The sequence below is a fragment of the Zea mays genome, chromosome 4 (assembly GCF_902167145.1).
Source record: "Zea mays cultivar B73 chromosome 4, Zm-B73-REFERENCE-NAM-5.0, whole genome shotgun sequence".
Lineage (NCBI taxonomy): Eukaryota > Viridiplantae > Streptophyta > Magnoliopsida > Poales > Poaceae > Zea > Zea mays.
The window spans coordinates 2,736,441-2,758,338 of record NC_050099.1 but is presented as its reverse complement, the minus strand read 5'-3'; the positions used below and the strand labels follow the sequence as shown (position 1 = coordinate 2,758,338).

General features: G+C 56.6%; 1 protein-coding gene across 7 annotated transcripts in view; it reads right to left on the bottom strand.

The window, feature by feature from the left end:
* The window catches only part of LOC103652691 (uncharacterized), a 44,004-nt gene that overhangs the window by 11,592 nt on the left and 10,514 nt on the right, over nucleotides 1-21,898 (bottom strand). For all 7 annotated transcript variants that reach the window (XM_008679629.3, XM_008679634.3, XM_008679636.3 and 4 more), the window contains exon 3: nucleotides 18,953-21,270. In XM_008679629.3, coding sequence (XP_008677851.2) covers nucleotides 18,953-21,270 — 2,318 coding nt within the window. The remainder of the gene's footprint in view (nucleotides 1-18,952; nucleotides 21,271-21,898) is intronic.

Below are 21,898 nucleotides of genomic sequence, written 5' to 3'. Positions count from 1 at the left end.
ACACATTTCCGGCTCGCCCGAGGCCTTGGCTTCGCTAAGAAGCAACCCTGACTAAATCGCCGCACCGACTGACCAAGTTGCAGGAGCATTTAACGCGAAGGTGGCCTGACACCTCTATCCTGACGCGCGCCCCCCGGCAGAGCCGAAGTGACCGCCGTCACTCCGCCGCTCCACTGAACGGTCTGACGAAAGGACAGCGCCGCCTGCGCCACTCCGACTACAGTACCACTCGACAGAGTGAGTCTGACAGGCAGTCAGGCCTTGCCAAAGGCGCCATAGGAAACTCCACTCCGCCCGACACAGGGCTCGGACTCGGGCTAAGCCCCGGAAGACGGCGAACTCCGCTCCGCCCGACCCAGGGCTCGGACTCGGGCTCAGCCCCGGAAGACGGCGAACTCCGCTCCGCCCGACCCAGGGCTCGGACTCGGGCTCAGCCCCGGAAGACGGCGAACTCCGCTCCGCCCAACCCAGGGCTTGGACTCGGGCTAAGCCCCGGAAGACGGCGAACTCCGCTCCGCCCGACCCAGGGCTCGGACTCGGGCTAAGCCCCGGAAGACGGCGAACTCTGCTCCGCCCGACCCAGGGCTCGGACTCGGGCTAAGCCCCGGAAGACGGCGAACTCCGCTCCGCCCGACCCAGGGCTCGGACTCGGGCTCAGCCCCAGAAGACGGCGAACTCTGCTCCGCCCGACCCCAGGGCTCGGACTCCGCCCTGGCCTCTGCCGAACGATCTCCGCCTCGCCCGACCCGGGGGCTCGGGCTCGGCCTCGGCCACGGAAGACAGACTCGACCTCGGCTTCGGAGGAGCCCCTACGTCGCCCGACCTAGGGCGCAGGTCCGCCACGTCAACGGGAGGCGCCATCATTATCCTACCCCGAGCCGACTCGGGTCACGAAGAACAAGACCGGCGTCTCATCTGGCTAGCTCCGCCAGGTGGGCAATGATGGCGCCCCACAAGCTCTGTGACGACGGCGGCTCTCAGCTCTCTTACGGAAGCAGGGGGACGTCAGCAAGGACTCGACCGCTCCGACAGCTGTCCCTCCGCCAAGCTCCGTTGCTCCTCCGACAGCCACGACATCACGCCAGCAGGGTGCCAAGATCTCTCCGGCTGCCACATTGGCATGTACCTAGGGCGCTAGCTCTCCCTCCGCTAGACACGTAGCACTCTGCTACACCCCCCATTGTACACCTGGATCCTCTCCTTACGCCTATAAAAGGAAGGACCAGGGCCTTCTCAGAGAAGGTTGGCCGCGCGGGACCGAGGACGGGACAGGCGCTCTCTTGGGGCCGCTCGCTTCCCTCACCCGCGTGGACGCTTGTAACCCCCCTACTGCAAGCGCACCCGACCTGGGCGCGGGACGAACACGAAGGCCGCGGGATTTCCACCTCTCTCACGCCCGTCACCGGCCACCTCGCCACTCCCCCCTTCGCGCTCGCCCACGCGCTCGACCCATCTGGGCTGGGGCACGCAGCACACTCACTCGTCGGCTTAGGGACCCCCCGGTCTCGAAACGCCGACAGTTGGCGCGCCAGGTAGGGGCCTGCTGCGTGCTGACGAACAGCTTCCCATCAAGCTCCAGATGGGCAGTCTCCAGCAACCGCTCCGGCCCGGGACGGTGCTCCGTTTCGGGAGTCTTGAGTTCATGTCCTTCGACGGCAGCTACGACATGATACTCCTTCCACCGCCGCGCGACAACGACAATGGCGGCCGACATCCCGCCCGCCGGCGGCGGAACCGACGACATCTTCCCCGCGCGATGGAAGAACGACATTCGATCTCGCCCCGTCCTCTCCCCCGCCAACGGAGGAGGAGGCAAGGTGACCAAGGCCAAGCGGGAGGCCGCGCTTCGTCGGCTGTCGAGCGAATCGACGTCCCTAGCGCCCCGACGGGAGGCTCGCCGGGCGTCGACCTCGCGCTCAAGACGAAGGCAAGCGCCGTCCCCCCGCGACACGCCAATCCCGAGCAAGTGGACGACGCCGGCGCACTCGCGGAAAGCTTGCAGGACGTCTCCCTCGTACCTGAGACAACGGTGCAACCAGTCTCCGATGTGGCTACGTCGCTCCTCGTCGACCAAAAGGTACGGACTAATTCCAATCCTATGTCTTTTCGACTCGGCCTCAACCCGCCAAGCGACCTCGCTTTGGCGGGCACTCTCATTGAGGCGAGTGCAACCCCACTGGGGTTTCGTATGCGGTCGCCTTGGGACCGATTGACGGACGTCTCGACCTACGGGCCCTCTGGGTCCGAGGAAGATGACGATCCCAGCATCTGTTGGGATTTCTCTGGATTTGGCAACCCCAGTGCCATGCGGGACTTCATGACCGCATGTGACTACTGCCTCTCCGACTGTTCCGACGGAAGCCGCAGCCTTGACGACGAGGACTGCGGCCCAAGCCGCGAATGTTTCCACGTCGAGCTAGGGGATCCCTCCGAAGGCAACCATCTTGGCATGCCGGAGGATGGTGATCTTCCTAGGCCGGTGCCTCGCGCCGACATCTCGCGGGAGCTAGCTGTGGTCCCCGTTCTGGCGGGGGGTCGCGACCCACAGCTCGAGCAAGTCCGCGGGGCGCAGGCCAGGCTCGACGAGGGAACAGGAGCACTTGAGACGATCCGCCGGGACGTCGGGCAGGTATGGGCGGGCCAACCCCCGGCCGGAGAAATACGTCACCTGCCCCAGGGTCTCCAGCACCGCGTCGCCAACGATGTCAGGGTCAGGCCGCCGCCCGCATCCAGCGGGGTTGGTCAGAACCTGGCAGCCGCCGCGATGCTCCTCCGCGCGATGCCGGAGCCATCAACCATCGAGGGTCGGCGAATCCAGGGAGAGCTCAAGAATCTCCTGGAAGGCGCTGCGGCCCGACGGGCCGAGAGCACTGCCTCCCGGAGGCAGGGATACCCCTCGGAACCTCACGCCGCGACTTCCCGATTCATGCGGGAAGCCTCGGTCTACATCGGGCGCACGCGCAACACCGCGCCTGCGGCCCCGGGCCACCTCGGCAACGAGCACCACCGTCGCGACCGTCGGGCTCACCTCGACGAAAGGGTGAGCCGAGGCTACCACCCCAGGCGTGGGGGGCGCTACGACAGCGGGGAGGATCGGAGTCCCTCGCCCGAACCACCCGGTCCGCAGGCCTTCAGTCGGGCCATCCGACGGGCGCCGTTCCCGACCCGGTTCCGACCCCCGACTACTATCACAAAGTACTCGGGGGAAACGAGACCGGAACTGTGGCTCGCGGACTACCGCCTGGCCTGCCAACTGGGAGGGACGGACGACGACAACCTCATCATCCGTAACCTCCCCCTGTTCCTCTCCGACACTGCTCGTGCCTGGTTGGAGCACCTGCCTCCGGGGCAGATCTCCAACTGGGACGACTTGGTCCAAGCCTTCGCCGGCAATTTCCAGGGCACGTACGTGCGCCCCGGAAATTCCTGGGACCTCCGGAGCTGCCGGCAACAGCCGGGAGAGTCTCTCCGGGACTACATCCGGCGATTCTCGAAGCAGCGCACCGAGCTGCCCAACATCACCGACTCGGATGTCATCGGCGCGTTCCTTGCCGGCACCACCTGCCGTGACCTGGTGAGCAAGTTGGATCGCAAGACCCCCACCAGGGCGAGCGAGCTGATGGACATCGCCACCAAGTTCGCCTCTAGCCAGGAGGCGGTTGAAGCTATCTTCCGAAAGGACAAGCAGCCTCAGGGCCGCCCATCGGAAGAGGCTCCCGAGGCGTCTACTCCGCACGGCGCCAAGAAGAAGGGCAAGAAGAAGTCGCAATCGAAACGCGACGCTGCTGACGCGGACCTTGTCGCCGCCGCCGAGTACAAGAACCCTCGAAAGCCCCCCGGAGGTGCTAACCTCTTCGACAAGATGCTCAAGGAGCCGTGCCCCTACCATCAGGGGCCCGTCAAGCACACCCTCGAGGAGTGCGTCATGCTTCGGCGCCACTTCCACAGGGCCGGGCCACCCGCAGAGGGTGGCAGGGCCCGCGACGACGACAAGAACGAAGATCACCAAGCAGGAGAGTTCCCCGAGGTCCACGACTGCTTCATGATCTACGGTGGGCATGCGGCGAATGCCTCGGCTCGGCATCGCAAGCAAGAGCGCCGGGAGGTCTGCTCGGTGAAGGTGGCGGCGCCAGTCTACCTAGACTGGTCCGACAAGCCCGTCACATTCGACCAGGCTGACCGCCCCGACCATGTGCCGAGCCCGGGGAAATACCCGCTCGTCGTCGACCCCATCGTCGGCAACGTCAGGCTCACCAAGGTCCTGATGGATGGGGGCAGCTGCCTCAACATCATCTACGCCGAGACCCTCAAGCTCCTGCGCGTCGATCTGTCCTCCGTCCGGGCAGGCGCTGCGCCCTTCCACGGGATCATCCCTGGGAAGCGCGTCCAGCCCCTCGGGCGGCTCGACCTTCCCGTCTGCTTCGGAATGCCCTCCAACTTCCGAAGGGAGACCTTGACGTTCGAGGTGGTCGGGTTCCGAGGAACCTACCACGCGGTACTGGGAAGGCCATGCTACGCGAAGTTCATGGCCGTCCCCAACTACACCTACCTGAAGCTCAAGATGTCGGGCCCCAACGGGGTCATCACCGTCGGCCCCACGTACAAACACGCGTTCGAATGCGACGTGGAGTGCGTGGAGTACGCCGAGGCCCTCGCCGAGTCCGAGGCCCTCATCGCCGACCTGGAGAACCTCTCCAAAGAGGTGCCAGACGTGAAGCGCCATGCCAGCAACTTCGAGCCAGCGGAGACGGTTAAGGCCGTCCCTCTCGACCCCAGTGGCGACACCTCCAAGCAGATCTGGATCGGTTCCGGGCTCGACCCCAAATAGGAAGCAGTGCTCGTCGACTTTCTCCACGCAAACGCCGACGTCTTTGCGTGGAGTCCCTCGGACATGCCTGGCATACCGAGGGAGGTCGTCGAGCACTCGCTGGATATTCGGGCCGGAGCCCGACCCGTCAGGCAGCCTCTGTGCCGATTCGACGAGGAGAAGCGCAGAGTGATAGGCGAGGAGATCCACAAGCTAATGGCGGCAGGGTTCATCAAAGAGGTATTCCATCCCGAATGGCTTGCCAACCCTGTGCTTGTGAGGAAGAAAGGGGGGAAATGGCGGATGTGTGTAGACTACACAGGTCTCAACAAAGCATGTCTGAAGGTTCCCTACCCTCTGCCTCGCATCGATCAAATCGTGGATTCCACTGCTGGGTGCGAAACCCTGTCCTTCCTCGATGCCTACTCAGGGTATCACCAGATCCGGATGAAAGAGTCCGACCAGCTCGCGACTTCTTTCATCACGCCGTTCGGCATGTACTGCTATGTCACCATGCCGTTCGGTTTGAGGAATGCGGGTGCGACGTACCAGCGGTGCATGAACCATGTGTTCGGCCAACACATCGGTCGCACAGTCGAGGCCTACGTCGATGACATCGTAGTCAAGACAAGAAAGGCCTCCGACCTCCTCTTCGACCTTGAAGTGACATTCCGATGTCTCAAGGCGAAAGGAGTCAAGCTCAATCCTGAGAAGTGTGTCTTCGGGGTGCCCCGGGGCATGCTCCTGGGGTTCATTGTCTCCGAGCGAGGCATCGAAGCCAACCCGAGATCGCAGCTATCACCAGCATGGGACCCATCAAAGACTTAAAAGGCGTACAGAGGGTCATGGGATGCCTCGCGGCCCTGAGCCGCTTCATCTCACGCCTCGGCGAAAGAGGTCTACCTCTGTACCGCCTCTTAAGGAAGACCGAGTGTTTCGCTTGGACCCCTGAGGCCGAGGAAGCCCTCGGGAACCTGAAGGCGCTCCTTACAAAGGCGCCTGTCTTGGTGCCCCCTGCTGATGGAGAAGCCCTCTTGGTATACGTCGCCGCTACCACTCAGGTGGTTAGCGCCGCGATTGTGGTTGAGAGGCAAGAGGAAGGGCATGCATTGCCCGTTCAGAGGCCAGTCTACTTCGTCAGCGAGGTACTGTCCGAGACCAAGATCCGCTACCCACAAGTTCAGAAGTTGTTGTATGCTGTGATCCTGACGAGGCGGAAGTTACGACACTACTTCGAATCTCATCCGGTGACTGTGGTGTCATCCTTCCCCCTGGGGGAGATCATCCAATGCCGAGAGGCCTCGGGCAGGATCGCAAAGTGGGTGGTGGAAATCATGGGCGAAACAATCTCGTTCGCCCCTCGGAAGGCCATCAAGTCCCAGGTGTTGGCGGACTTCGTGGCCGAATGGGTCGACACCCAGCTGCCGACGGCTCCGATCCAACCGGAGCTCTGGACCATGTTTTTCGACGGGTCGCTGATGAAGATGGGAGCCAGCGCGGGCCTGCTCTTCATCTCGCCCCTCGGGAAGCACCTGCGCTACGTGCTACGCCTCCACTTCCGGGCGTCCAACAATGTGGCTGAGTACGAGGCTTTGGTCAACGGGCTGCGGATCGCCATCGAGCTAGAGGTCAGACGCCTCGACGCCCGCGGTGACTCGCAGCTCGTCATCGACCAAGTCATGAAGAACTCCCACTGCCGCGACCCGAAGATGGAGGCCTACTGCGATGAGGTTCGGCGCTTGGAAGACAAGTTCTTCGGGCTCGAGCTCAACCACATCGCTCGGCGCTACGACGAGACTGCGGACGAGCTGACTAAAATAGCCTCGGGGCGAACCACGGTTCCCCCGGACGTCTTCTCCCGGGATCTACATCAACCCTCCGTCAAGATCGACGACGCTCCGGAGCCCGAGGAGCCCTCGGCACAGCCCGAGGCACCCTCGGCACAGCCCGAGGCACCCTCGGCTCAGCCCAAGGCACCCTCGGCTCAGCCCGAGGCGTCCGCGGTTCAGCCCGAGGTACCTCGGCCCCCGAGGGCGAGGCACTGGACGTCGAGGAGGGGCAGAGCGGGGCCACGCCTGATCGAGATTGGCAGGCCCCGTACCTGCGATATCTCCACCGAGGAGAGCTACCCCTCGACCAAGCCGAGGCTCGGCGGGTAGCACGACACGCCAAGTCGTTCGTCTTGCTGGGCGATGAGGAGGAGCTCTACCACCGGAGCCCCTCGGGCATCCTCCAGCGAAGCATCTCCATCGCCGAAGGTCAGGAACTCCTGCAAGAAATACACTCGGGGGCTTGCGGCCATCATGCAGCGCCTCGAGCCCTTGTCGGGAATGCCTTCCGGCAAGGCTTCTACTGGCCAACAGCGGTGGCTGACGCCACTAGAATTGTCCGCACCTGCGAAGGGTGCCAATTCTATGCGAAGCAGACCCACATGCCCGCTCAGGCTCTGCAGACGATACCCATCACCTGGCCCTTTGCTGTATGGGGTCTGGACCTCGTCGGTCCCTTGCAGAAGGCGCCCGGGGGCTACACGCACCTGCTGGTCGCCATCGACAAATTCTCCAAGTGGATCGAGGTCCGACCCCTGAACAGCATCAGGTCCGAGCAGGCGGTGGCGTTCTTCACCAACATCATCCATCGCTTCGGGGTCCCAAACTCCATCATCACCGACAACGGTACCCAGTTCACCGGCAAAAAATTCCTGGATTTTTGCGAGGGTCACCACATCCGGGTAGACTGGGCTGCCGTGGCTCATCCCATGTCGAATGGGCAAGTGGAACGTGCCAACGGCATGATTCTACAAGGGCTCAAACCCCGGATCTACAACGGCCTCAACAAGTTCGGCAAGCGATGGATGAAGGAGCTCCCCTCGGTGGTCTGGAGCCTGAGAACGACGCCGAGCCGAGCCACGGGTTTCACGCCGTTCTTCCTGGTCTACGGGGCCGAGGCCATCTTGCCCACTGACCTGGAATACGGCTCCCCGAGGACGAGGGCCTACAACGACCAAAGCAACCAAGCTAGCTGAGAAGACTCACTGGACCAGCTGGAAGAGGCTCGGGACAAGGCCTTACTACACTCGGCGCGGTACCAGCAGTCCTTGCGACGCTACCACGCCCGAGGGGTCCGGTCCCGAGACCTCCAGGTGGGCGATCTGGTGCTTCGGCTGCGGTAAGACGCCCGAGGGAGGCACAAGCTCACGCCCCCCTGGGAAGGGCCATTCGTCATCGCCAAAGTCCTGAAGCCCGGAACATACAAGCTGGCCAACAATCAAGGCGAGATCTACAGCAACGCTTGGAACATCAAACAGCTACGTCGCTTCTACCCTTAAGATGTTTTCAAGTTATTCACATACCTCGCACCCACGCAAAGTTTAGTCATCAAGGAAGGGTCGGCCTCGCGTAAGCAAAGCCCGACCCTCCCTCGGGGGCTAAAAGGGGGGAGACCCCCTCTGCGTCGAAATTTTCCTCGAAAAAGGATCTCTTTCTAGCAGAATTTCTTTCGTGCTTTTTGACTACTTCGAAAAGCGGATCCTGGAAACGACAGAGTACACGTAAGCAGCCAAGGCTGACCGAGCCGAGGGACTCCTACGCCTCCGGGATACGGATACCTCACTCATCACCTTCTGTGATAAGTAACTCGCGTTCGGATAAAGTGATTCCGTGGACCGAACAAGTCTTCACGTTCAGGAGCTCTTCTGCCGAGGCGGTCCTTCGAGCCTCCTCGACTGAATCGGTGACAGGGCCTCATGGACGGGCGAAAGTACGCGTAAGCTGCAAGGTCGACCGAGCCGAGGGACTCCCACGCCTCTGGGATACAGATACCTCACTCATCACCTTCCGCGAGAAGCAACTCTCGCCCACACAAACATCCCTGTTACCGACGGAAAGTCCAGATGCTCGGAATAAGAGGAAAAGTGACGCGGCTTTACAACGCAGCGAGGGTGTGTTTTCTGGCCTCGGCGGCCGCAGAAGGCACACGCTACAAGACCATCTGATCCTGCAGGCTCGGGTCTTCACGCTGGAAGGAGGCTGTAGCACCCTCGGCATCGACGACGCCTTCAGCGAGATCCGACCCAGCCTCGGACGGCGACGCGGTCCAGGGACTTCTCCGGGAATCCGGCCCGAGCAGGCGGCTCAGCCGGTTACCCCTGGGGCCTCGGCCAACCATCTTCCAAGGGCGCCAGCCTGACCCGAGGCCTCGGCTGATCGACTCCAGCGTCAGCCCCGCTGACGGGCAACCCGGCTAGGCTCCGGCCAACCAGGTTCCCATTTTCGAGCCAACTCCGCCTCTGTTCGTACTGATATCGCTACCCCTGGCCTTGGCTCATCGAAGAGCGGCCAAGGGGTCCCTTTAACTAAGCTAGAGGAGCCTCAGACAACAAGGCCGATCGAGCCGAGGGACTCCTACGCCTCTGGGATACGGATACCTCACTCGTCACCTTGACACGGGGCGACTCATGCTTGGTGAAGCGGTTCAGATAATCAACAGGCGAGACTTAGTGCTCGAAAATGAGGAAAAAAAACACGGCTCCGTGCCGAAATTACATACATGTTCAGGCCTCGACAGCCACAATGAACAAAAACACTGGCATTCGAAGTGCCATTACAAACGGAACTCCGGTTCCCCCTCCGCAGGTACGAACAACCCCACTCCGAGGGGGAAGGCCTGCGGAGCGACGGAAGGCCGACGAACGGCGCGCCGTCACCTGCTCCAGCAGCGGCGACGACGACGACTTCTGCTCCGGGGGGGTCGAACAGCGGCAGCACTAACCTCAGGGCAGGTGCTGCTGCCAGGAGGCCCCCACCCATGCCAAAACTCGTGAGGCAAGGACGGGCAGAAGGCCGTAGAGTTGGAGGTCAGCCCGTGGCCGGCCCCGGCTATCGCGCCGGCGGAAGAACCTCTTCCAGCTGCCGTGGCAGACGCCGGCGCCGCGAGCGGCTCCGAAGCCACTCGCGTCTAAAGACCGGGCACGCTGCAGCTGCCAGCGCCACGGACAACAACCGCTCCTCCCCCCATCACTGAGTGAAGGAGCGGGCCGCCGCCCGCGCAGGGGCCGACCCCAACTCGGCGCACTCCCTCCCCCCAGCCTTGGTGATGAAAATCCTTGAGGCTGAGGGAGGGGGAGAGGCCGCAGCCCGGCTCGCTTTCCCCCACCATCAAGCCGGAGGTCACCATCCTGGGTGACCGCCGGTGGAGGGGTGCGGCCGGGCTGCATGATGAAAATCCTTGAAGCCGAACGATGGCTAAAAGGTACCAACTCCCACGGAGTTGCGTCCCTCCAGCGAGGAGGCAGAAAGACGGCGGATACCCCCCATCCGGGGGCTTGGAAGATGGAAAGACACGGCGCATAAGGGAGGAAGAAGACATGGTTGCCTTCCGAAAGGGGTCGCCCTCCTTTTAAAGGCGACTCTCCCTACGTGCGCCCCAAACGCCACGGGCTGAGTCTTCTCCGACACGCTCCAAGGCCCTCCCCTGCGGCGCGGGGGCTGGGTCCCGCATGTCATGCAAACCGGCTCAAAGCAAAAGAAGCCAAACCGCCGCGCGTGGTGCACACAACCGCCCAGCGGTTACAGGCGACTCCCCACTTTTGCCTAGACCAACGGGCGGAAGGGGCGGGCAGCCATGCAGGCGGCATGCAACCGCGCCAGGTGGACGCGCTTCTCCGACTTCTGACACGCCAGCTTGGAGGCCCAGGCCCACGCGTCACGCAACCAGCGCGCCAGTTGCTGCATGCAAGCAACCGCACCGCCGCTTGCGCCACCGTTGCACCTCTTCGGTTGCGGAACCTATGCCGCGACTCGAGGCGACCCAGCGCACGACCCAGCAGCGCCAGCCTGGCGCGACGGTCAATGCGGCCGAAAGTGGGCCGGCAGTAATGACGGTGGCAGGCGGGCGGGAGCAGCAGTCACGTCGTCAGCCAGGCTCACGTCCCATCCAGGGACAACAAGAGAGCCTCCCCCCACGGCGTGAAGACGGTGCGCCCGTGACCCGTTCCTCGAACGGCTCGCGCACGCGCAACGGCCGCCCCGCCAACCACTCGCCCCGTCGCATTAACTCCGCGGCGGGTCAGGCGACGCCTCTGGCAGGAGAAGCGGGCGACGCTTCGCCTTCGCCGTAATAACCGCGCCAAAAAAGGTACGCTACGTCGTTCGATTTCGTATCCTTTTCCTTTTTCCTCTTTCTCTATCTCTTGCAACAGGGACCGGGAAAGGGGGATACCCCGAAAAGGATCCTTCTCTGCGAAGGAACCGGGCTCCGAGCCCCCCCTACTGATCAGAGGTTCGAAGGCTGGCCCTCCGAAGGGTTCAACAGTCGCCTCAGATCGCGTGGGCCCGACACCCACTACTGGTCAGGGGTTCGAAGGCCAGCCCCCCGAAGGGCTCCATGGCCGCCTCAGGCTACTCGGGCTCCGCGCCCATTACTGATCAGGGGTTCGAAGGCTGGCCCCCGAAGGGTTCACAGTCGCCTCAGACGCCGAGCGAGGGATGACCAGGGGTACGTTCGATACATAACCGAGGCTCGGGCTGCGCTCCCGAGGTACCCTAGGACATTTCCGAGACCAGCGGGAACGATCTTGTAACGGAATCCCATCGGAGGGAGGCATCGAGCCCTCGGACCCCGTCGCCAGGGGACCGGGTCCGGTAGATCACCCGCATGTACTTTTGGGCGTGCCTCTGGGCCCCTAGCCGACCCCCAACGAACGGGGCACGGACGTCCACTCGGATTACCCGCTTGCAGCTCACCGGAGACACCATGTTCGGTGCCCATCGAGGGTAACATGGCGCTCTCCCCCCTCCTCCTTGCGGAATGGCGACGTAGGGGCGTATATAAAAAGCCGAGTCTGTTCCTGATCGTCCTCTCACCCTGTGCGGAGGCTCGGGGGCTGCTCTCGCAAATCCGGCTCCGGCCAAACCGTTGACAGCGTCAACATACCATCCCGAGAGCTTGGGCCCCGACCGTGCACCCGGGCTACGGCCATTTCGCATGAGGGAACAACCAGACCAGCCGAAGCATCACGCAAGGCATTAAGACCTCGAAGGAGTGAAACCACTCCTCCGAGGCCTCGGGGGCTACACCCGGCGGGTGCGCTCGCGCGCACCCACCGGAACAAAATGCAACCGAGAAAGGCTGGTCCCCTTGCAAAAAAGTGCGACGAAAGCCTCCAAGCGAGTGCTAACACTCCCTTCGAGGCTCGGGGGCTACTGTCGGGGACCATAATTAGGGGGACCCTCAAGGCGCCTAATTCTCAGCTGGTAACCCCCATCAGCATAAAGTTGCAAAGGCCTGATGGGTACGATTAAGTCAGGGATCTGTCCACACGAGTGACTCGATCACGCTTCGCCCGAGCCTAGCCTCGGCCAAGGGCAGCCGACCTCGAGGGACTTCCGTCTCGCCCGAGGCCCCCCTTTTTACGGCGGACACATTTCCGGCTCGCCCGAGGCCTTGGCTTCGCTAAGAAGCAACCCTGACTAAATCGCCGCACCGACTGACCAAGTTGCAGGAGCATTTAACGCGAAGGTGGCCTGACACATCTATCCTGACGCGCGCCCCCCGGCAGAGCCGAAGTGACCGCCGTCACTCCGCCACTCCACTGACCGGTCTGACGAAAGGACAGCGCCGCCTGCGCCACTCCGACTACAGTACCACTCGACAGAGTGAGTCTGATAGGCAGTCAGGCCTTGCCAAAGGCGCCATAGGAAACTCCACTCCGCCCGACCCAGGGCTCGGACTCGGGCTAAGCCCCGGAAGACGGCGAACTCCGCTCCGCCCGACCCAGGGCTCGGACTCGGGCTCAGCCCCGGAAGACGGCGAACTCCGCTCCGCCCGACCCAGGGCTCGGACTCGGGCTAAGCCCCGGAAGACGGCGAACTCCGCTCCGCCCGACCCAGGGCTCGGACTCGGGCTAAGCCCCGGAAGACGGCGAACTCTGCTCCGCCCGACCCAGGGCTCGGACTCGAGCTAAGCCCCAGAAGACGGCGAACTCCGCTCCGCCCGACCCAGGGCTCGGACTCGGGCTCAGCCCCAGAAGACGGCGAACTCCGCTCCGCCCGACCCCAGGGCTCGGACTCCGCCCGACCCCAGGGCTCGGACTCCGCCCTGGCCTCTGCCGAACGATCTCCGCCTCGCCCGACCCGGGGGCTCGGGCTCGGCCTCGGCCACGGAAGACAGACTCGACCTCGGCTTCGGAGGAGCCCCTACGTCGCCCGACCTAGGGCGCAGGTCCGCCACGTCAACGGGAGGCGCCATCATTATCCTACACCGAGCCGACTCGGGTCACGAAGAACAAGACCGGCGTCTCATCTGGCTAGCTCCGCCAGGTGGGCAATGATGGCGCCCCACAAGCTCTGTGACGACGACGGCTCTCAGCTCTCTTACGGAAGAAGGGGGACGTCAGCAAGGACTCGACCGCTCCGACAGCTGTCCCTCCGCCAAGCTTCGTTGCTCCTCCGACAGCCACGACATCACGCCAGCAGGGTGCCAAGATCTCTCCGGCTGCCACATTGGCATGTACCTAGGGCGCTAGCTCTCCCTCCGCTAGACACGTAGCACTCTGCTACACCCCCATTGTACACCTGGATCCTCTCCTTACGCCTATAAAAGGAAGGACCAGGGCCTTCTCAGAGAAGGTTGGCCGCGCGGGACCGAGGACGGGACATGCGCTCTCTTGGGGCCGCTCGCTTCCCTCACCCGCGTGGACGCTTGTAACCCCCCTACTGCAAGCGCACCCGACCTGGGCGCGGGACGAACACGAAGGCCGCGGGATTTCCACCTCTCTCACGCCCGTCACCGGCCACCTCGCCACTCCCCCTTCGCGCTCGCCCACGCGCTCGACCCATCTGGGCTGGGGCACGCAGCACACTCACTCGTCGGCTTAGGGACCCCCCGGTCTCGAAACGCCGACATCATTGACTACATCCTCTTCTATTCCTCCCATGGGGTGATGTTAAGATCAAATTGAAAGTTGGCCACAGGCTACCCCATCCCAAAGTATTCCACCGGAAGCTGGTGACCATAATGGGGATAAGAGGGCACATGGTCTTCATCTTGTGGCTGAGCACCAAGCATAAATTGCTGGACGATGTCACACTGAACTGTCCAGGAGACTCCTTGAAACCCTTCAGCAACCGAAAAGATAATAAATTGGGGGAACTTCTTGAAGGGACGTCACTCTGGCCCTAACAAGCAATCTAGTCACATTAGACGGGTCAAGGTCCCACATGAGCACCCTACCAAAAGACCCGATTGCATTCTGGATATGCTCATGTGTCCAGAAATCCAAAGGGAAACCGAGTAGAAGAAGCCAACACTCATGGTTAAAGTACAGCACATGCTGGTTCCAAGCCTCATTGTGCCTAATAATAGTGAAAGAAAAACCCAGGGCTTGCTGCGGGCCCAAAGCCACAAGATTGTATCTGTCAAAAGCAAACCTGAATCTCACCAGAGCCTGACCCAAATGGGAGCGCTAAATGCTCCTAACCTGAACGTGTCTAACCCCCATGAGGTACTCACGGATAATGTCATCAAAAAAGTGAAAATTAACCTCGTGCTCTGGTAGCGGTTGCACAAGAACGATGCCCCAATCTTCATGTGCGGAGGGTTAAGGACGGGTGATAGTGCGTACCATGATTTCCCGGTGATCAACTTGTTGCGCCACAAAACCGTGAGGGAGGAAAGGAGCGGGGTCGACTCTGTGGAACGCCATTCCTTCCGAGACTTTAGAAGGATGGGGTCGCGGGCGCGAAGAACACTCACCGCGCAGATGAGGGCTTGAAAGCGGCGGGATCACCCGCGACAGCGAAGAGAAAGAGGGTTTTGTAAACAGTGCAAGTTCCGTGGAAGGCGAAGAGCCACTTCTCGGAAGAACCGCCTGTGCGAACTCGCCAAAATTATTAAAAAAGGGAGGGGAGAAGGCCCACTAGCAGACAAGAGACGAGCAGCCTTGAACCATAGTCGCAGAGAGTATTCCCAGGAGACATTCTCAAACTTACTAGGGAAGGAAAGAAAATCCCTCTTACAATTCTGACCAGAAATTCCGAATATTTGACAATTATTGCATGAAATAGAATTTCCCCTGGAGAAACGAGAGTCAGTCGACACATGGTCGGGAGTGCCATTAATGTTGAGTACAGACTTATACTCAGAAATCTCCTGGTGTTGCTTCAGTATCTTCTTGGGCCACCAAATTAAATTCCGCGAAGCCCAAGGCCAAACACGGGAGCCCCTTAAGGCGGCCGTTGCTGAATTTTGAATAATTTTGAAATTGAGCATGCCTTGCAAACTTCGCAGGGGAATTTGAACGAGAGGCCAACTGATCGACGGGGTGATGAATAGGATAAGAAATCCGATTAAACACCGAAGATCTTTGCTGCATACCTGAGGGCAAAAGCCCGACCCTGACCGGATCGCCCAGAGGGACCAAATTTGCGCCAGACAAAGCTGGCTTTCGAACGACATCACCAAATGAGGCCTGCGAATTACGGCGGCGGGAAACCAGAGTCCAAGAACTTGATTCTTCGTCAGAGTAAAGGTGCCATTCTTTGATCCAATTAGGGCCACCAGAGTTCCAAAGATGAAGATACGCTTTGAATGATGAACAAATAAATGAGTGACGTCTATAGACTGCGAAACCAACATCCTTACAAAAAAGCGAGAATCGAAAAACCCGGTCTGACAGAGGAGAAATTCTGAAAAGCTCCGCTGAACCACCGATGAAGGATTGAAGAAGAAAGCCCACTGACTCTTCACACAGGCGCAAGGAACACCTGCCGAAAGAGATTACTAAAAAGAACTCATGACAGTCAAATTTACCCGGGAGAATATTGATCAGGCGATTAAACTTGCGAATGATCCAATCTTGAAAGTGAAGGTCGACGGAGAAATCTAGAACAGGTGGACCAGAGCCAACCGGGAGGCCCCCCATGGCCAAGAGTTGGGGGGCACAACGCCGGACAGCAAGGGCAACCTAGCCGGAGCGCCGCTCCGCCATCGTGATGTATACTTTAGAACAGCTGACTTCCGAGTTGAAGCTGAGGAGTTGTTGGCGAAGAGCAGGCCATTGTGCGATTAATTAAGCATGAGCAACAAGAGCCATAATAATACCATATGGTCCTGCTGCCCCTGCCGTTGGTTGGTCCCTCACGTGAAACTCCAGCAGCGGGTACACACTAAGGACTGGACGAGACGCACGCCTTGCCTCTGATCGATGCTTACTATGCTGCTGTGTGCTCTCTCCGTAGAACACTGGTCCCAGAGCTTTAACATTCACTAACTTGTTGTGTCCATTACCATTTGAGTTTCTCTAGTGGAAGCTTCATATGCTACATCCATTCTTTAGGCATCTTGTTTGACTGAAAGATGAGGTTAAAAAGCTTAGATAACCATATTATCACTCTGGTACCTAGGCATCTCCACACCTCAATAGGGATGCCATCAGGGCCATCGCTTTACCCCACTTCATGCTTTTCAAAGCCTCCATGATCTTCGCCTCCTGATTTATCCTTACAAAGCGTTTGTTCGTATCATCAAATGAGTCATCCAACTCGAGGGTAGGACCATCATTCTCCCCATTAAACAACTTGTCGAAGTACTCTCACCATTTGTCCTTGATCTCCTTATCCTTCACTAGAAGTCCATCTGTCTCATCCTTAACGCATTTGATTTGTTTGATGTCCCTTGTCTTCCTCTCATGTATCCTAGCCATCCTATAAATGTCATTCTCTTCCTCCTTTGTGCCTAGTCGCTGATAAAGATCATCATACGTCGGTCCCTTTGCCACACTCATAGCTCGCTTTGCAACCCTCTTCTCTATTTTAAATCCCTTGATGTTGGCTGCACCTTTGTCAAGGAGGAGGCACTTGAAACAAACCTTCGTATCCTTAATAGCCCTTTGCACTTCGTCATTCCACCACCAGGTGTCTTTCGCCTCCTGTTTGCCTTCCCTACTCACACCACACTTCCAAAGCCACCTTTTGAAAACATGTTGCCATCTTTAGCCACATGTTTGCATCTTCTCCTTCTTCCCAAGGCTCCTCACCTAGCATCCTATCCTTAAACATTTGTGTCGGTTCCCCTCTAAGCTTCCACCACTCCGTTCTCGCGATCTTGGGACATTTGTCCCAGTGGACACATACCTGAAAACGAATGTTCACTGCCACAAGCTTATGTAGAGGGACAACGCATTACCTAGGCATTACCTTACAATCTAAGCAAGCATGTCTATCCTCCCTTCTTCTAAGGATAAAGTCAATCTGACTCAAGTGTTGTCCATTGTGAAAGGTCATTAGATGAGACCCCCTCTTCCTAAAAACGGTATTCACTATCAATAGGTCGTAGGCTAACGCGAAGGCCAAACCATCCTCCCCCTGCTATGTCCTACTATCATACCTGAACCCCTATGCACTCGTTTGCAACCTACATTAGTCACACACATATGGCTGTTGAGGTCTCTCCTACGAAGAGTCTCTCACTGGTAGGCATGGTACTAACCATGCTATCCAGATCTTCCCAAAACTGCAACTTGGTGCTCTACTAAGACCTACCTGAGGGGCATAAGCACTGATCGCATTCATAGTCGAATCTCCAACTACCAACCGGACTAGGGTAATCGAGTCACCTTGATTCTTAACATCAGCGACTCCATCCTTAAGGCTCTTGCCAATCAAGGTACCAACACCATTCCTACTCGAAGTTGCTCCTATGTTGCAAAGCATGGAGCCAATATCCTCCACCTCCTTCGTATTTTGGCCCTTCCATTTAGTCCCTTGAACGCATAGGATATTATATTACATGCCTCTTAATTGCTACATCAGTTAGCACTCCTAACTTACCTATAGGGGACCTATGTATGTTCTAACTGCCTACACGAAACGTAGTTGGTTCGACTAGCTTCCTTATCCTTCACACCCGTCGAGAGAGATGTGAAGACCCTTGCCCACTTTTCACTACACCCGGGCGCGGATGTAGCACATCACTAAGGAAATGATGACCATGTCCTTGTTCACTTAACACCTTGCTAGACCACAACACAGCGTGTCCCCAAGAGGGCGACGATCTGGCCCTTGCCCATTTAACACCGTACCCGGATTCTGATGTGGCACGATGTTAAGAGGGTTACACTCCAACAAACTTATCATGGGTTTCATTTCCATAAATGACTAAGTAGAGGTGGCTCGCTAAGCCTAACACCCCCTCCTTTACCGGGGCTTCAGACCAAGTTCAACATAGACGGAGTTGTATGTCCGCTTATTTGTAAAGTCTCAATTTTTTAGTTTTTGATGTTTACTTAGATCAGGACCATGTGGTTTAAGACACTCCAATTGGTCAGGACCAGATTGATCAATATGAGACCAACAGTAAACCTAAACTCCAAAGCTAGAAATACTCTCATGTGCCTCTCTATCTGCAGTTCAGTCGGTTTCAGCGGTATGTCTATCGTGAAATAAAATGGTAAAAGTGAAAAGCGTTGTTAAATGCAATTTTTTTATTAGATAGACATATTAATAGTAACTAATTAATGCTGATGACTTGTAAGATTTTAGCTCGTGTAAGACTGTGTTCAGCGGTTACCCCTAAATTTCTCCCTCTATATCTCATTCACGTGTCACGTCAGTGTTCTCTTCCCCCCTATATCTCCACCCTGTACAACGGTTCCCCCTAAATCCTTCCCCTATACCCCACTATAATCATAAAATACAATTTTCCATACCTATTCACCATCTATTATCATTTTTTTCCCAACTAATAAATATTTCTGTACACACAAACCGAGGCAAGGAGAGCCCTTGGGGTGCCCCTTGATGTAGCGTGCACACCCATCGGCCGCTACCACTGTAGCAGCGGTAGGGAGCACCGTTGTAGCGGTAGGGGAGTCCTGTAGCCGTCACAAAGACGGGAGGGGGCGCTAGCGTCCACCGTTGAAGAGAGTCTAAGGGCATGGGTTGCATCACATAATCCAAGTTCCTTGACATTTATGTCGATTCAGTAGCTAGCTAGCATGGGGAACAAAAAACTATTTTCCCAATCGTGTGGTTAAGTTTTCAGATAAAGTAAACTATTATGTTTGTAGAGATAACAAAGCTTATACTAAAACACTATATATATGGTGTAAAATAATTATTAATAAGCATATATAAGAATGGAGAGTACCTGGTTTTTGCATTAGCGAAGAGGATTTCCTTAAGATAATACTATCTTGTAGCACATCATTTTCTTCGATTTTATGTTGCTCATCATCCTGGCCACGCCTTGTGAATATGGAGGGAAGCAGGGGTCGTCTTCTGAACGGGAACTGACTTAAAAATGACCTAGTATGCTCACGGCTGCTTTCATCTTTACGTATCATCACACCGGTTGAACACTCCTCTGTGTCGCCATGAATAACCCAGTCCACCATTTGCACGTTTCTGATAGGAGGAGGCTTTGGATGGTTGCTAAGAATGGCGTCCAGCAACCTAGATTTCGCGGCTTCTCTGCTGGCTTGATCAATACCGGCAGCTCCTATTCTGGCAGAGATAACTTGAAGGCCTGACAGGTACCAAATTCCTGCATCTTCCGGCCTGTACTGCTGCATTGTGTTAGCATTGAAGCACACAATCAGCCTTTGGACAGCAGGCATAGCTTGTTCACTAAATTTCACGCACAGTGCAGTGCAAGTGAACTTAAAATACTTGAGCACTGCGAAGCCCTTACTGAATAGGATCCAGCTTCCTTTCTTAGGGTTTCTCCGAACGTAGAGAGAAAGAGCAGTGAGGGCAGAGAGTCCTTTGAGGATGTCAACATCTTCACTTGACAGCTCGCCAACAGCAATCTTTAGCGTACTGAGCCTGCTGAGTTGCCCAATCCACTTTGGGAGCTTCGCCATTTTGAAAATCCTCGGGGACAGCACAAAGCTCACGAGGTTGTACGGTGGAGAAGACAAGCTGCTTAAGCCATCAAAAGAAATGCTCTGGTTTGAAGATGCTTCGCCACGGATAGTTAGAGATTCGAGGCTGGTGCATTTCCCCAGAACAGAGGCAAGGCATTGGATGTTGCTAATTCGATGCCTGGAACGAACTGCAGAGCAGGTTAGATGAAGATCCCTCAAATTGGTCAGCTTGCCAAGTTGCCACACAGTATATCTGGAGCAAGTGCTTAGGTCAAAGTAGCCAAGACTTTGAAGTGATGTCAAATGGCGAATCCGATGGCCATGGGAGAGGAGAAACCGCCCTAGCATTGACAACGCTCTGACGAAGGGCAGAAATCTTAAAGGAAATGTATTTGTTAAATCAATCCTTTGAATATCTGAATCAGGCTGATAAGCCTTGCTCGGAAGTCGGAGATGCAACAGGCTCTTCAAGATGAAAACATCCAGTGGAACAGCGACTTCTTCTGCATCCACCTCGAGTGTCTCTAAGTGTCGCAGGCCTCGAATAATGAGTGGGAGTTTGACTATCATGTTGCTTACCACCTTCAGGTACCTTACATGAAGCATATTACCAACTGGAGAAAGGTCTAGAACCACAGTCTTGCCTTGATCATCACTCCAAACATGAAGAATCAGAACTCGGACAAGGCAATACTTGAGAAGGGAAGGTAAAGATTTAATGAATCCAGAAAACATAAAGGACCGAACTTGGCGTACTCTGAAGCTCCGCGGTATCTGTGCACTTTTGGCACCTTCAAACCTGGCAGACAGTCGATGAACCTTATTATCATCAAGCACTGTCCCTGTTTCACGATAATCCACGACAGTGATGAAGTTTTCCTGCATTGATTTCTTTGTAATAAATTCCAGTACCACTTGATGAACTATACATGACAACACTTGATCATTGTAGTCTGTATCTACAGGCTGGATCAATCCTCTTTTCAGGAGCTCATCAAAATAAATAAAACCCACTTCATGTTCTCTACCTTTTGGTTCCACCACTTGACTGAAAATACCTTCAGCTGCCCATTGTCTCACCAAATCATCCTTTCCGATGACACAGCCCTCTGGATACATACTGAGATAGAGCAGGCACGTCTTCAATTTGGCTGGAAGCTTGTTGTACATAAGGTTCAGAAATCTCTCCGTCGCCTCCTCGGTAGTAAGATTTGCTGTTGATGTACAACACTTGCTTACGTACTCCCAGTCATTCATATTGAAATCCGCCCAGCCTGCTAACATGCCAGCTATATTTATGATAGCTAGCGGTGAAAGATTACCACAATTGCTGACGATTCCATGTGATATGGCCTTGCATTCTTCAGCATTATAACCATTTATATGCTTTACTCGACTGTAAAACAATTGCAGTGACTGATCGTCGTCCAGAGGTTTCATATTGAATATATCAACTGTGTGGTTGTTACAGCAAGCAAATGCAACTTCTGTAACTTGAGTAGTTATTACTATTCGGCTGCCACAGTTATCCTTGGGAAAAGCACGGCTCAAGAAATCCCACACTGATGTAGCCCATAAATCATCGATCACAATGAAATATCTGCAGGATGATTTTTTTTTGCAAAAAAAAACTGTAAGGCTAAGATTATAAATGTATAAACATAGAAACCTAGTGGCAAGAGCTTAGGCAGCACTTAAGAGGGTGGACAAAAAATGGAAAGTCAGGGACGAGTGCAAAAAAATCCCTCTTAAGACGGTGTTTATTAAGAGGATGAGAATTTGTATCTGATGTCGGTGTTTATTGAAAACGAAATCAGGAAAGCAATTTTCCAGATAGAACACAATAAAGCCCCGGGGCCAAATGACTTTCTGGCGGAATTTTATCAGGTGTTTTGGAATGTTATGGAAGATGATTTGTGTCTTCGTTTGATGCTTTCAATAAGGGAGAGCTACCTCTTTTTAGCCTTAATTTTGGCACCATTATACTCCTGCCTAAATGTAAAGATGCTATGTCTATACAACAGTACAGACCGATTTGTTTACTAAACGTAAGTTTTAAAATCTTTACCAAAGTATTTACAAATCGAGTCTCGGGGGTAGCAAGTAAGGTAATAGGCCCCTACCAAACAGCTTTTGTAACAGGTAGAAATATCATTGAAGGTGCAGTGGTTTTACACGAGACTATTCATGAGCTACATAGAAAAAGGATTGTGGGGGTGATTTTGAAG